Source organism: Myotis nattereri, assembly GCF_964212035.1.
Source record: "Myotis nattereri genome assembly, chromosome: 6".
Classification (NCBI taxonomy): domain Eukaryota; kingdom Metazoa; phylum Chordata; class Mammalia; order Chiroptera; family Vespertilionidae; genus Myotis; species Myotis nattereri.
In genome coordinates, this window is record NC_138081.1 from 92,131,923 (window position 1) to 92,147,910 (window position 15,988).

The 15,988-nt window shown below is 39.9% G+C and overlaps 1 protein-coding gene across 1 annotated transcript in view; it reads right to left on the bottom strand.

Moving 5' to 3' along the window:
* SYNE1 (spectrin repeat containing nuclear envelope protein 1) overlaps positions 1-15,988 on the bottom strand; it is a 387,878-nt gene that overhangs the window by 252,903 nt on the left and 118,987 nt on the right. The window contains exons 17-29 of the mRNA XM_081094059.1: positions 14,766-14,862; positions 13,353-13,555; positions 11,051-11,215; positions 10,403-10,555; positions 8,990-9,133; positions 8,155-8,328; positions 6,766-6,924; positions 6,313-6,477; positions 5,810-5,944; positions 5,344-5,502; positions 4,870-5,078; positions 3,743-3,851; positions 1,615-1,779 (exon numbers count right to left, since the gene is read on the bottom strand). Of these exons, the coding sequence (XP_080950185.1) occupies positions 1,615-1,779; positions 3,743-3,851; positions 4,870-5,078; positions 5,344-5,502; positions 5,810-5,944; positions 6,313-6,477; positions 6,766-6,924; positions 8,155-8,328; positions 8,990-9,133; positions 10,403-10,555; positions 11,051-11,215; positions 13,353-13,555; positions 14,766-14,862 (2,037 nt within the window). The remainder of the gene's footprint in view (positions 1-1,614; positions 1,780-3,742; positions 3,852-4,869; positions 5,079-5,343; positions 5,503-5,809; positions 5,945-6,312; positions 6,478-6,765; positions 6,925-8,154; positions 8,329-8,989; positions 9,134-10,402; positions 10,556-11,050; positions 11,216-13,352; positions 13,556-14,765; positions 14,863-15,988) is intronic.

Here is a 15,988-nt window from a genome sequence, read left to right on the forward strand (position 1 = left end):
AACTTGAAATATATGCACAGATCCCTAATCTTTATTCTTTCAAATGTTTTAAAGCTTCTTTATTATTATTAACTGCATAGTCACTTATGGGAGTCGCAAGGATCATTTGTTATGGTGCTGCGTGGTATATTAAAAACCTGCTCAGCCTCAAAATCAAGGCAGGGTAATACAACTGCACATATTCTATATATTGTCTCCTGGATCGCTTTCATTTCAATCTTATAACTAAAATAAAATCATTTAAAAAACCCTGTGGTGTAAGAAAGTTTAGTGTATCCTGTTTAAAGTAAGAAAAATTTTGTATAGAGGACAAAGAGAAAAAAAGGGTATTTGTTAAAAATGCACTTCCAATATTTCAGGCAAAGCATCAATATAATTTCTGATTTTTGTGGTTCCTTAGTGGATTCTTTTCCTTGTCATTTTCTTCAATTTTCAGCTTTGTCTTCTGCTATGAAAGATGGGCCATCAAAGGTTTTGAATGGCTTATGTTCCAAAATTTGATTAATCCTATTGCTGTTTTCAATTTGTCAAAAAAAATTCTTAAGAACACTATATGTTATATATCAAAATGATCACATAAAACTCAAATCACAAGCAGTTCAGAGTATTTTTGATTTATGCAAATTCACTACTAGAGTCTTAAGCAGATCCACATGGATTAAAAGTATAAAAAGTTAACTGGCCAACTGTTACATTAGAGATTGCTAGGAAGAATTCCAGATCTTCAGAATCAAGGCACTTTGTAGCCATTCAGTTGATCATTATTTCCTGCAAGCTTATTAGTGATTTCAAGAAAAATACTGATAACTATCTATTCTACTTTACATTCTTACATTACTTTCCATGCACAAACCCAGTAGACTTGTACGACCACCCGGTGAGTAAAAATATTCTAGCAGAGGGTGGAAGTAGCCCTATCCGAAATGAAGCAGATGGGTTTGTATATTCTAATCTATAAAGGAATATAAACATTGAACTGTATACCAAGAAGTTTAAAATGAGTAGATTTTTACCTAAAAGATCTTACAGGGCCACAGACTAAACACTGAGTAGTTCACTACTGCCAGGCATCAGTTATGAGCATGTATTCTGTTCTGACACTGTATTAAGTGCTGTGAATACATTATTGCATTCAACTCTTGAAATTACCTTTTGGCATATTTTTTTGCCCTGCTTTACAAGTAAGAAAAACAAGGTCCCAGAGATATTAAATGACAAGCTTATTTATGTAAAGTGGTACCGGAGTTAAACACTAACTCTGAGTTTGCTTGACTCTCAAGCCTGAGTTCTTAACCTCCATGATGTTCCTTAAACTGACTATGAAATAATGCTCTTATTAAGAGTAAAAAAATTATGGAACTGGTAAGCTTTGTATTTCAGCTATAGATCATTAATCTGAACTAATATTTGTCTGATAATATATCTGATAATGGCACAGACCATACCTCAAACTTCCTACCCATCTTTTCTACCAATATTTATATAAATAAGTATCAACTATTCTATTTCAACTAAGATTTCTTTATAAACTTGCTTGTTAAACTACAACCAGAAGAGGAAGAACCTTCCAGATTCCTCGCCCAGAACTGTATAGAGTATGAATAAATGATATACCTCTGACAACAAAGCTGTGAGAGCTTTGAAGGAACTAGATACTTTCGCCAGCTCATCGCCCTGCTTCTGGGCTTCTTTCTCAGAAGAAACTTCAATCAAAACTTGAAGCCTGGATTTCAGCCAGCCAAGAGTCTCGCCTTTTTGGGTAACACCATTTCTTATCTCCTGGAATGAAAGAACACTTTGATGAACAAAATACAATTGTGCATCAGAATTTTCCAGCAAGAAAGGGTTCCACCTGAGAAGGTATGTAAGGGGCCGGTAGGAATACCAGGCATTCATTCCCCAATGGAGTGCCTGCTCATTTCACTTTGTTCAGATCTTTCACAAAAGGCTACAAGTACGAGAAGGAACTGTTTCTCCAAGGCCAATACCTCATGTGTAAAGTACTCTCTACACCAAAGGTTACCTTCATGATTACATGGTTAGATATGTACAGATTCCCTGGGTCCCAACAAGGACCCTTCTAAAAGTACTGTAGAAGACTATCTGATACCAAAATTGGGAATTACAGTATATAATATACTTTGTCATCTTGCTTTCTGTAAGCTGGAAGGAACGTGGTATTTTTCGAAGAAAAGAAAAAAAGAATCTTTATTTTAGTTAGCTGATTCTTTTATTGAAGAGGTCACTTGCTGAATACTGTTATAGATAACTTAAAGATTTATTTTAACTTCATTAAATCATATTTTATGCCGTGGTTTTGTTAGCCTTTAGAAGTCAATAGCCTAGAGCAGGGGTGGGCAAACTTTTTGACTCGAGGGCCACAATGGGTTCTTAAACTGGACCGGAGGGCTGGAACAAAAGCATGGGTGGAGTGTTTGTGTGAACTAATATAAATTCAAAGTAAACATCATTACATAAAAGGGTACGGTCTTTTTTTTTCAATAGTTTTATTCATTTCAAACGGGCCGGATCCGTCCCGCGGGCCATAGTTTGCCCACGGCTGGCCTAGAGAGTAAGATACACAAGCCAGATCATGACTCTAATCCAGGAAAGGAAGGCTTATGGGCCAAGACAAAGCCAGAAAGACTCGGGCTTCGGCCCTCGGAGGGCAGGAGACCCAGGGAAAGGGGTTCAGGCAGTCTCTCCCTCCTCCACCCGCTCCGGGCAATGAGAGGGCAGAGTGGTCTCCAACCACAGGTTTTGCTCCAGAGGGCCTTATAGGGCAAAGTCACACCAGCCAGAAAATGGTTGGTTCCAGAAACAAGTGATCTTTTCATTCTACAGTGAGAATTATTTTTGTACCATAATGGCAACCAGTAGTAATGTACGGTGGGAAAAAAGTGGGTTAATAGCTGTGAGTGCACGAAACACAGAGTTAATGACACTATTGTAATAATCACCACCTGCGTGTCTTTACCCATAGGGACAACTGAAAACCTATTTTCACCACCCCATAGATCCTTCCTTTGGTAGAGCATGATATTATTGAGCACCTCTAGCATTTAAGGGGATTATAATTTTGATATAAAAAATGAAGCTTAGAGAAAACAGAAAGAAAATATATTCTCATTAACTACCTGACTTGCAAGGGTTCAAACCACTGAAAGAGAAAGAATATTCACAATAGCGCGTGTCTGTGATATTTAGAGCCAAGCTAAGAGGGAGGGGGTTGCTGTGTACCATACAGAGGATGCAAACTGGTTGAGACCTGAGGCTCTGTCATGGCTGGGTCTGAGGCTGTCCCCAAGCTCAGCCTCAAGCTCACAGGGGCTGTTCCCATCCAGGCTGAATGTGACATAGCATTGGCTTTGTCCAAACCCCTCATTTCCTGTGACCTGGCTCTTGAATGCATTGTATAAAAAGCCGACAGTGTTCTTGTTCCCCGTGGCATTCTTCATCCTCTGCTGTGTTATGCACCCACGCATGCACTTTCCCCCCAGGACTCCCCATTAGCGAGAGATGCCTTAAAGGCACCACTGAGCATGACTAAATCTCAAAGCCAACAATGGTTCCAGAGAAAAACTCCCTATAGTTCTCACAGTAACACAAGGGCACTTATTTTTGAGTGAGTTTTCAGGAACGTAATCTTTTATAGAAAGTAAGAAAGACACCAGTTAGATTGTCTATCACTTTTTTTTATTAGTGGAAATTTTCCAGGGACAAATAGTGTCCCAGGACTTACCTCAACCACCCGCTTCACCTCTCCATGGTTGGCGGCATCGATGGTCTCCTTCTTAATCCCCTTCAGCTGTGTCTCCTTTGAAGCGATCCAAGATGAGAACTCGGAAATTCTGAAACGACACAGGCATTATCTTATTAAAGAGAGAACACTTCAGGCGGTTAGAATAAATGTTTTTAAAAGAATATATTTTTTATTGATTTCATAGAGGAAGGCAGAGGGAGAGATAGAAACATCAATGATGAGAGAGAATCATGGATCGGCTGCCTCCTGCACATTCCACACTGGGAATCGAGCCTACAACCTGGGCATATGCCCCAACTGGGAATCGAACCTGACCTCTTGGTTGATAGGTCAACACTCAACCACTGAGCCACTACATTTTCTAGTTTGAATTCATTCATGGAAATTTGACACTCAAGTGATTAGCAAATTGATTAACAGATTTTCTGGAAACTGTTCCTTAAAGAAACATGAAGCTCTGGGCAGGCGTGGCCACCTCTGTGCCCAGGCACTCGGGGGAAGAACAGGTGGAGCAGGTGGAGCTCAGCTGAGGAAAGAGCTGTGTCTGTCCCCGGCCTGGGCACCTGGGGGCGAGGACAGAATCTCACATGTAACCCTAAAGAATCAGAAGTCCCCCTTTGGGGACATGTGGCAATCCCAGAAAAAGACATGAACCAATGCTGCCTCAAGCAGATCACACCTGCCCGGCCGGCATGGCTCAGTGGTTGAGCATCAACCTATGAACCAGGAGGTCAGGGTTCGATTACCAGGGGGGCACATGCCCGGGTGGCGGGCTCAATCCCCACTGGGGGGTGTGCAGGAGGCAGCTGATTTTTCTCTTATCATTGATGTTTCTATCTCTCTCTCCTTCTTCCTTCTTCTCTAAAATCAGGAAGAAAAAAGAGAGAAAGAGTCATTTGAAAATGAAGTGCTTCACCTTTTCTGAATGAAACCTGCTCTTTTTATTGAATGAAGCCTTTTTACATAAGAACCTGGGCAACGCCATACAATCTGATTTTCTTCATTGCATAAGATGGACCATATGTCATTTCTTGTTTTGTAAAAGACTATGAATTAACACAACTAAAATAGACGATGTCCTTGTCTGGGAACAACGCCAAGGCTACCTGCTGGTGTAGTCCTTCCACTTGTCGGGGTCCTCCACCAGCTGCGTGTAGGTGCTCTCGATGGCAGCCCTGAGCTCCTTGAGCGTCGCCTGACAGGGTCCAGGCGTGTCCCTTACTGGGTCCCGGCCTGGGAGCTTCAGACACAGCTCCTCAATGAGCTGCAGCCTTTTCTCGCAGAGGTGATGTGGCCCTTTGTCACTGAAGAAGATCTAATGGGCAAGAAACATTTATAGAGTCCCCGTGAGGAACCATCCCATAGGTTTATCTTTACACACACACACACACACACACACATACACACACATACACACACATACACGCACACACATGCACGCGCACACACAAAAGGAAGATTCCATTCAGACTCTCTCGGTGCAAAGGAATTAAGCCATTCGGTGCTTCCAGACCCAACCCAAAGCATCAGTCATGTCCTTTAAGTAACCACGTGACTGCACTTGGGGGTGTGTGACGCACCCTGTGCTCTGTAATCATCTTTTCACTGCCTTCCTGGGGCACCAGCTTGGTCTCCCGGGCCAGCTCAGTTCTGCATTCTTCCACACAGGCCAAAAATTTATTCTCCTCCACCTTGATCTTCAGATGGAGCAAATGATATGGGGCTTCTCCTTGAAGATCCTACATTGTACAGAAAGATTTGGAAGAATACGATACCGTCACTGACTCTGTACATTTCCGATTGCAGTGACAAAACCCCTTTAGGGCCAAGTGACATCATGAGTACCCTCTGATCACAAATTGCTGTTACTGAAAGATAGGAATAAGGAAATTCTATGATTTTCATCGTGCTCCATTCTAGTTCATTTATTTTAATGGGAAAAGTAGTTTCCTGGATTTCTAAATTTCTCGTACAGTCGACCCTAACGTCCTCCTCCTCCCCCCTCCATCTGCGATGACACCAGGCCCCCTTCCTGTGCCCCCTCACCTTCCACTGCTTGTGCAGCTTCCTCACCGCCTCCTGCAGGCCCGCCTGCTCCTGCTCAGGCAGGATGTCCGTGAGGTCGTCGCAGGCTTTCAGGAAGGCGTTGAGCACCCTCTGGTCCAGCTGACCGTAGAACTCCTGCCACAAAGAGGGAGAGGGTGTGTGTGTATGTGTGTGGCAGGGGTTGGGGGGCGGGGGGGAGTAAAAGGGCCACATTGGAAGAGAAGCATAGAGAAGCAGCCACCCCTCTGAGCAAGCCTCAAGCCAGCTGCTGCCCTCGCCAAACCTTCCCAGCAACTGCTCTTGTTTTTGTGTGTGTGTTTTTTTCAGGAATGAACTATAATCATCTAGAGTTATGACTCAGAAGCCACCCACATCCAACATTCAACCCGTACTTTATAATTTTTAGAAAAAAAAACATTTTCAGTTTTCAGATTTGGCGGAACATTCTGGAAGGCCAGGGGGAGATCCTGACCCCGACTGCACAGTGACAGGGATGCACTCACGGTGTGTCTCCGCAGGAGCTCTTCCGGGTCCCCCTTCTCCTCCAGGCCCTCCTGCGCCACCCGCAGCACCTTCTCCAGCTCCGCCCGCGACTCCTCAAACTTCTTCATCAGGCGGCTGTTGGTTTCCACATGTTTCTTCCAGTCTCCAGTTTTCTTGACCATATTCTTGATTTAGAAAAATAATCATAATGGGATGCTTTCTCGTTAAAGTATCACTTTGTTAAGGAACAATTGTTTCTTTAAAAACCACTTGGAAGGAATACATTTCATTATAATAAGAATTAACCCCTTTTAATATTAATGGATGTTCATATTAGAGAAATCAGTGAAATGTTGGTTACCAAACACCAGTGGGTGAGACATTTAGCAAGAGTGAAAGCATGACCCGTGATGGCTCTGTGTCCTTATCGCGGCACTGTTCCCGCTCACATTCCCAGCGGGGAGAGGACTCACCTGGAAGGCCACGTGGGCTTCGGCTGTCTTTCTCTGAAGCTTCGTCTGATCAAAATGCTTCAGCACGTGGCTCAAGGTCACAAACTTCTGAACACTCTGACTGCCTTTCTCAATGTGTGCCATGGCCTTCTTACAGCTTTCCTGACAAGCCAGCAGCTCCTAGGAGGGAAGGAAACCCACAGCAACAGAACGTAAAAGGGCGAGAAAGAGAAGGAAAGAGAAGAATCATTACAAAATAGTAAGAATGGCATGATACACCTTTAGGCTTTTTTCACCATCAATAAACGAAATCAAAAGCACAGCGAGGTTATTATTTTCCCCCCAGAGTGTTAAGCAATCACTGAAATCTGGGCTTTTTACATTTTTTTGAGATTTTAAAAAAATATTTCAAGCCCATCTTATTAACGTCAGGAGAAAGTGGGAGCATCAAACATTGTTATTTGCCCGGTACCTGCATTTCTCCAACTAAATAACAGGCTTTTGGTGTACTGAGCAAACAATAATGAGTTCAACCTACAGAGCAGGGTAGAGTCTGACTAAATGAAGTGAGCACCATGCACATCATACTTGACTGAGTCAGACGCAGATTGTGTATTATTTGTGTAAATTGTGTGGAGTCCTTTTGAATTCTAAGGTTCACAAGCTAGCCACCTCATCGATAAAATGCGGAACCCCAGATCCTAACCACATGCGGCAGCCGACCAGTGGGCGTGGGAGGACTCGCAATGGACACACATTGACAGGACGAGAAGCCATGTGGCTCAGGCCCTCGGCCTCTGACCCGTGGCCAGGCATCAGTGATTTCCGCAGCGGACAGCATGGGAGTTGTCCAGCCCAGCCACAGGCTGACAGTCATTTTTTGACTTGAATCCATTTGCATTTCAACATCCTCAATTGCTTTGGAAAAATATTTCAAATGGCTAATTTGGATACAAGCTTTGGTAATCTAGATTCAAATATTTAGAGCAGAATTTTGGTTTTGCTTTGGCAAAACAGAATAAGGACACATTTTTGGTTTTATGAAGATTTAGGAGGTAACATTTAGAGACATATTATTAAATATCATTCTTACTCAACATTAAGTAGTTTAATTGTGGAAGGATTCTTTGATGCCAATTTATAGCAATTTTGGAATGTAAGAAATGGCACTATGGCTCAAAATAGAAAATAATCTTTATTCAACATGATGAGAACTCATTAGAATAGGGTTTGGCAGTGTAATCATTGTCTCTCTGTAACTAATAATAACAATAATAATAATTGCTACCAGTTACAGAGCATGCATTATGTGCTAGCCTGGTTATAGAATGTCTATACATAAGCACTACCTCAATTTTACTACACATGCTTTCCAAATAACCGTGTCTCCCGAAAGGGACGTTTTCTTACCTGGTGTTTTTGTTTAAAAAGAGCACTAGATTGTGCCTCGTGCTCAAGCACTGTTATAATCTCACTGACTTTCCCAAGTGAGTCATAGAAGAGCGTCATCTGCTTTTCTAATTCCTCCAGCAGAACTGACAGCTGCTGAGACTCATACAGGAGTGGGGAGTAACGTTCTTTGACCTTTAAAAGCACAAAGACAAAGATTCTGTTAAAAGCCATGAAGCTCTCAGTAACATTTTCTCTAATGATGTGGTCATTTTGTGCTTACAGACCGCCACAGACATTTGTTTCATGGTATTTCCTATGCATCCTTCAATTTTTATATATAAGACAATATTACTAAGCCAGTGACACACGTAAATGCCACAGAGTTTTCTCGTGAAAATGTCTCTCCATCGCCCAGTAAGAAAATAGCATAAGTACTCTTAGAGTAAGGGCACATCAAATAGACGATCAAAAAAGGGGGCATTTTGGAATTCTTTCTCATTTAAATATCTGATCCCTTCCTCTCCTTTCCTCCTCCTCCTCTTCTCCCGTTTTGTTTAATCCTATTTCATTGGTCCCCTCTCCCCCTGGAGAGGCTTATCTTTCTATTAAAATACAGCTACGAATGCCTTTAAGTCAACAGAGGGAATAGCTGGTATCAGCCCCAGAATTTCATTTTTAAAACTCATGGCAGAGTTACTATATGACAAAGTTACTAAATCACAAAGAGAAACAAAAGCATGATTTGTTAACAAGTAAAGGATGTGCCCTCGGTGACAAAGGAGGGAGGGCGCGCAGGAGGCAGAGATGGTCAGAGTTGGTCCCGGAGGGTAACTTGCATAAAGTATTCCCCCACCTTGGTCAGCTGCTCTTTGAGCCCAGACATGGTCGCAAACATTTCCTTAGCTTCCTCTTGGGAGCTCTCTTTGGTAACGAGGTGCGCTGTCTTTGTGAGGATCTTGTACTGAGCATCCATCACAGGTACCCGCTGCTCAATGTCCTGCAGGAATCAGTGAACAGCCAAGTCAGCACCTTTTCATTTCAGGATTCTGCAGAAGGCTAGGCAAAAGTCAATATGTTCTAGGGAACATTCTATACTTATGCTCCTAAACCTTTGGAGATTCCAGTTATTGCTTTCCTTCATTACTAATATATTATATGTTGGTAATATCATATAGCTAAATAAAAGCTTTTTTTTTAAAAAAAAAAAAAAAAACTAAACTGATGAACAAAAACAGATCCAGAGACAGAGAAGCATCGATCAGACCATCAAACCTCAGAGGGAAGGTAGGGGAGGGTGGGGGTAAGGGGGAGAGATCAACCAAAGGACTTGTATGCATGCATATAAGCCTACCCAATGGACACAGACAACAGGGGGATGAGGGCATGAGTGGGGGGGGGGGTAAGGTATGGGGGGTAATAGGGGGATAAGGACACATATGTAATACCTTAATCAATAAAGAAATAAAAAAACTAAGCAGAAATCCTTAGTTGACATATGCTGAAGTAATCTTCACACTTTCAACATATGCGCTAATGTAGTATGTAAACATTATATCAGGTAAATGTATGTGAACACTTTGGGGCAATTGCTGTAAGTTTAGAAATTAAATTTATTTTCTTTAAAAAATAACACATTGTCATTGCAGAAAATGTATTAAATAGAGATAAATTAGGATAAAGGAAATTTAAGTTAAAGTCCCACATAGGGATCACCAGAGCCATCAACCCAACATTACATCATTAATGTTGCTTCCTGTGTGTGTTTACACTCATTTTTAATTTTTACCAAAAAAAAAGAAAGAGAGAGAGATGATGCTATTTTTTACTTTTCTCACTTAATAGTGTATTGGAAAAGTTTTTCATGTCATTAAATATCCTTCCATTACTTCATTTTGAGGGCTGTGGGGTATTCAAACTACTTAAATAGCACAATCCATTTTATAATGTTACTGCTGGAGATTTTTATACAGAGGTGTCATCTGCAGACTCCTATTTTCCTATAGTGCTTTATAATTTGGTTGAAGAAAAAATTATCTCCTACTTAAAAAATTATTTTGAAGTTACTTTATGGCCCAAATACACCTTTAAAAATTCAAATAGTTTTTTAAAAACACAATTTAAAAATATTTTTTGGAGGTACCAATGAAGATACACACACATCAAAAAAGACACAGGAAAAGCTTTACAATGATTTGAGCAACTTCACTGATCTTGATTTTCACAACAGACGAGGTTTTTCACTTTATGGCCCAGAGAGCCACCTCACCTCCAGGTCTTGAATTAACAACTTGACGTTAATAAAAGAGACTTCCAAGGGCTCAGAAAGCTTCCTGTGGGCTTCAGTTGCAAAGTCAGACAGGGCAGTGACACAGTCTGTGTATTCCCTCTTCATCCTGTCCACCTCATCAGCTCGCGCATACTGTTAAGGAAAGGGAGGGGATGTCACTGACAATCATGAAGCCGGGATCGGACGTCTAACCTTCACTTCCATGTACTCTCTGCAACCCTTACATGGTATGAAAGACCCTCATTCCTGACTCTTATGTTAGATACACTTGAAGCCCAATGACCACGAAAGTAAAAAAAAAAAAAAAGAAAGAAAGAAAGAAAGAAAGAAAGAAAAGAAAAGGAAGTAGCACAGAAGTGAAGAACTATAATTTGAAACATGAATCGTTCCATATGCATAGGCCCCATATGGCAGTATAATCATTACTCAAACTCCACATTTCTGTTATGTCCCTCTGTTATTCAGGGGAACGAATAAAGGACCAATATAACAGATCTAGACACATCTGGACTCGGCTTTAATAAGCCTACGTTAATAGAGACTAACAAAATAGTCTCTAACAGACTGTTCAATGCAACATTGATAACACATGCATGTTTCAGGCATCTATAGATTGGAAAGACATACTTGCTTGACTTCCATGAACAATTCCCTCCAGCGCCCATTGAGCAATAATAACTGCTGTTTAAGGTCACGGGAAACCACCTCGTCACACGTTTCAATGAGAAAATTGCCAGCATCGTTCATGGCAGAGTGTTGCTGTATCCAATGAGGCAAATTTCGAAAAAAGTCCTAGACAATAAACAATGCATCCTATTGCAAACCATACGCCAAATTTAATAAAGAATATGATAATGACCAAACTAAGAGAAATATCTTTGTTTGAAAATTTGTACATTTGAAGGTAAATCCTAACTCTCAAAATGCAAATATTTAATAAAGAGTTTCAAAAGTGTGAACTAGAAATGCTGAGTGTATTTCTATAAAAAACATCTATGCCATATCTTTTGCTGAAGACAAAACAAAATGCGACCATGTCTGTTATTCCTATTTTTCAGATGAAAAGTGGGATTTCTGTGAGCATAAAGGACTTATACATTGTCTACCAGTGAGTAAATGTCAGTGTCAGAGTCATATAAAAGATACTATTGCCCTAGCCAGTTTGGCTCAGTGGGTAGAGTGTCGGCCTGAAGGGTTCTGGGTTCGATTCTAGTCAAGGGCATGTACCTAGGTTACAGGCTTGATCCCTGGCCCTGGTTGCGGCACATGAGGGGAGGCAACCAATTGATGTGGCTCTCTCACATAGATGTTTCTCTCTCTGTCTCTCCCCCTCCCTTCCGCTCCTTCTAAAAATCAATGGAAAAAAATATCCTCGGGTGAGGATTTACGAACAACAACAACAAAGAGATACTATTGTAGGAAAATATAGATTGGAAAGACATACTTGCTTGACTTCCTCAAAAAAAAATTGTAAACAAACTTTTGACCTGTTACTTTTGGTTTTAAAATCAGAATACAGTAGATCATCAAGATAATTACTAATCATGGAGCTAAACCATCAAAGGAAATTTAAAAATTTAAAAATTAAGTATCTGGGGCCAGGAACACTGAATACAATTGAATACAATAACATCCTCCCTCATCCGTTTAACGTTACACAGTTGACAATGATGTAGTTTCCACCTGATTTCAAGTGAAGCGTGTATGTGCCAGTGTATGTACACACACACACCACAGTGAAAGCAGGGAAACAAAAGATAATTCAAAATCCATTTCAGAAGCTCTGTGTGGGAGTTCTTCCTCCATAAATAGACAAGAACAGTTCTGTTTCTGGCAGTTATGTTTCCTTGGATAAAATTAACACATATGACATCTACTCGGGCACGGTGGTCTAATCAGAAAAGCCAAAATCTGTATAGCTATATCATTTCTGTCACCATCAGCCACACAAGAATATGTAACCTAAATGAAATATGAAATGGTAAAACATTTTTAAAATGATACTTCTACTTGTATATCACAATGATAGATGAACCAATCTTGGACGGCAAGCAGTTAATTCTAACATATGTACTATATTTCTTAATGGAGTCTGGCATTTTAACTTCTTATACATGTAAATGGATTTTTCCGTGGGAAATGTCTGGCTCCCATTAAAAAGTATATACTGGGGTGGGGAAAAGTAGGTTTACATGACCATCCATAATTACCTAAAAGATAAATCATAAGTAAGGATATGAATTAATAGCAACAATAAGACAGATAGTACAAATAAGTAATATAATAATCAAAAAATAAAATACAAGAATGAAGTCTGTTTCACATACTCACAAATGTAAACGGACTGTTGCCCACCCCTGTATATAGAGAAATCAGTCTATTTCATGTTATTTTCAAATGTAAGTGACATTAAAATAAAACAGTAACTTTTGCATATACACATGTACACCTGTAAATGGAGCAGGGAATCATGCCTGCTGAGAATGAGACCCTGGACGGAGGTTAATAAAATCTGAAAAAGAATAACCAAAGAGACAAAAAAATGCAGTGACCCATCTGTAAACCGTGGATGCCATCCCACAGATCCAATACTATGTTTTAATCTTAAATTTTGAAATCCACAGGGCCCTGCCCTGGATATGGCCTCCCAGGAGCAGACTTTGTGAGTACAGCGCCCTCTGCTGCCCACTGGGCTTGCCTTTCCCCCATCAGTTCTTGCTCTTCTGAATGCAAAATCAAACACTGAACTGTCAGGCAGGCAACTGTTCTAACATAACTTTTATAAAGCGGTGCATTTCTTAGTATACAATACTTTACTACCCTGAATGTGCAACTTTTCAGGCAAAGTCGGGATTCTTGAGTAAATATATTGCAATCTTTATTTTTAAATGTATGCATGCCCTTCTCCTCTTGTCAGAAGCAGCCTCACCTTTTTGGCTAGCTCCGATTGACTTAGCATTTTTTCGGCATCCTCTAGCCAGGCCTGCAGCCCAGCCACGGTGTCGCCATAGCGATCCCAGTTGGCAATGACTTCCTCCAGCATGCTCCGCACGCTGCGGACTTCCACCGACAGGTTCCTCCACTGCGCCGTGGTCTCATTCATGAATTTCATCACATTCTCGGCTTCTTCCACTGACACAGATAAAACACATGGCAATCTTTATTTTATTTTATTATTATTTTTTAATCCTCACCTGAGGCTATTTTCCATTGATTTTTAGAGAGAGTGGAAGAGCAACATATCAATGTCTTGAGAGAAAGACATCAATTGGTTGCCTCCTGCATATGCCCTGATCAGGGCCGAGGTCAGGGAGGAGACTGTAACTGAGGTACCTGCCCTGGAGCGGAATCGAACCCAGAACCCTTTGGTCCGCAGGCTGATGCTCCCAGTGATGGAGAACCTATGACACGCGTGTCAGAGGTGACAGGCGAACTCATTTTTTTGGTTGATTTTTCTTTGTTAAATGGCATTTAAATATATAAAATAAATATAAAAAATATGTCTTTGTTTTACTATGGTTGCAAATATCAAAAAATTTCTATATGTGACACGGCACCAGAGTTAAGTTAGGGTTTTTCAAAATGCTGACACGCCGAGCTCAGAAGGTTCACCATCACTGCTCTATGCACTAAGCCAAACTGGCTAGGGCACAATCTTTATTTTATATTTTAAATCTACCATATCTTTTTTCTAGAGTCTATTACACTGGTATGTATTTATAATTCTTTAGAATTTCATTCAGTTATTACTGAAAATATCTTATTCAAAGATTGAAGATGATAATATATTTAAAATTCTTAATAAATGGGATGCAGTAAGTGACACATATATTTGTTCACATTTTATATGCACTCAAATAGATAGACACACATATAGTATCAATCACAAATGCTATAGTTCATTTTCAGCAAATATGACATGTTTATAAGTTGAAACAAGAATGTTTTACGACTTAGGCCTTTACACAAACTTAAGTTTTCATTTACTTTATTAAATATTCAAGTTAGCCCATTTTTTTTGCTATGAATCCTCAGAAATGAAAATAGGTTGGAAAATTGGAATTTAGAAAATGAATGTTCATTTTGCTGTCCCTTAGATCACACATAGACGTGCGCGTGCGCACACACAAACACATATGATGATGCAGGTTAGGCATTATACAAAGTCAATTGTTGCTGAATCCAATGTATGCTCTCTAGACCAATGATATGATCACACAAAGATTCCACAAGAGAACAAAAAATTATTTCACATAGAAATCTGTATTTTTTTATATAGAAATCTGTAGTTCCTAAATTTTCCTGTATTCAACACTGAAACAGATTCTGTCACGAGTTTTACCTGAACCATCGGCTTTGACGTACATCTCTGCTGTCTGTTTCAAGATCTGGTATGTCACTTCATATTGTTCAAAGAACTTGCTGTTTTCTATAAAAGTCTAGAAAAGGAGGAATAGTTAGAAGATAACAAATACTGGCTTAGGTGGAAACGACAAACCCAACCTTCTTCAGTATGTGAATGTGCTCCCCCAATTTACCAACCTCCTTCTTCCTAAAAATATCAAATCAATTCAACTGCCATAAATAACTTAATTATTCTGAGTTTATAAAGTATTTCCACACTTTGAGTTCTAACTCACCCCTAGACTGAGAAAATATTCTATTTCCTCTCTACCCAAGCGTTTGTTTTCAGATGTTTCTCCAGGGGACCTGAGGCTAACACTTAGAAAGCACTAAATTTAGAAGAACATCATCGAGTGTCCCACTGGGGTGTAGCAGCGAAATTCTGTTGCTTTATGAACCATAATTCTGGTGAATGATTGCTCCAAGGAACTTCAGAATATAAATAAATGGCACACTGCACCCTTCCCTTAAAATAAAAAATAAGTACAAAAATGTTTACAAGTAGAAAAATGTTTAATAATCTCACATTCCACCCATGTTATCCATGACCTCCAATTTCTATTTCTTAGTATAAAAATTACAGACAAGGCATGCCTATGTCAGTATGTAATTTACATATATAATAGAGTTCCTATCAGCAAATGGATACTATAAAATTGAGAACACACAACAAATCCTTAGGTAAGTTTTTTAACAGTTAACTCCCATAAATATGAAATAGCTCCTGTTTCAAAGATTATTCCTACTTCTCCAAAGTAGGAAATTGATGTAATTATAGGTAACAACACATCACCAAAAGCTCTTTACATTCTCTAAACAGCATAATTAGGTCGTATGATTGGAACTCACTGACATACTTGATGTCATTATAATAAAATGCAAAATTAGCCTTCAAAAACCAGCTGAAGTCCTCAATAGTAGGCTGATGGATGCTTAATAAGAAGATGCAAAATGCTGTGTGCAAATGCAAAACTACTCAGACAGCAATGGCATAGACATCCCTAGATTTTATTGATAAACATTTATCATATTTCATTGTAACATTTAAAAATTACCTGTATAATATGTTTCATATCATCTTATGTGCAAAAGCATTTACTTACATATTAACTGTTCTCCAGGGAAATGGTAAAGAGAGCAAGCTGTGAGTTGCTTGGAATG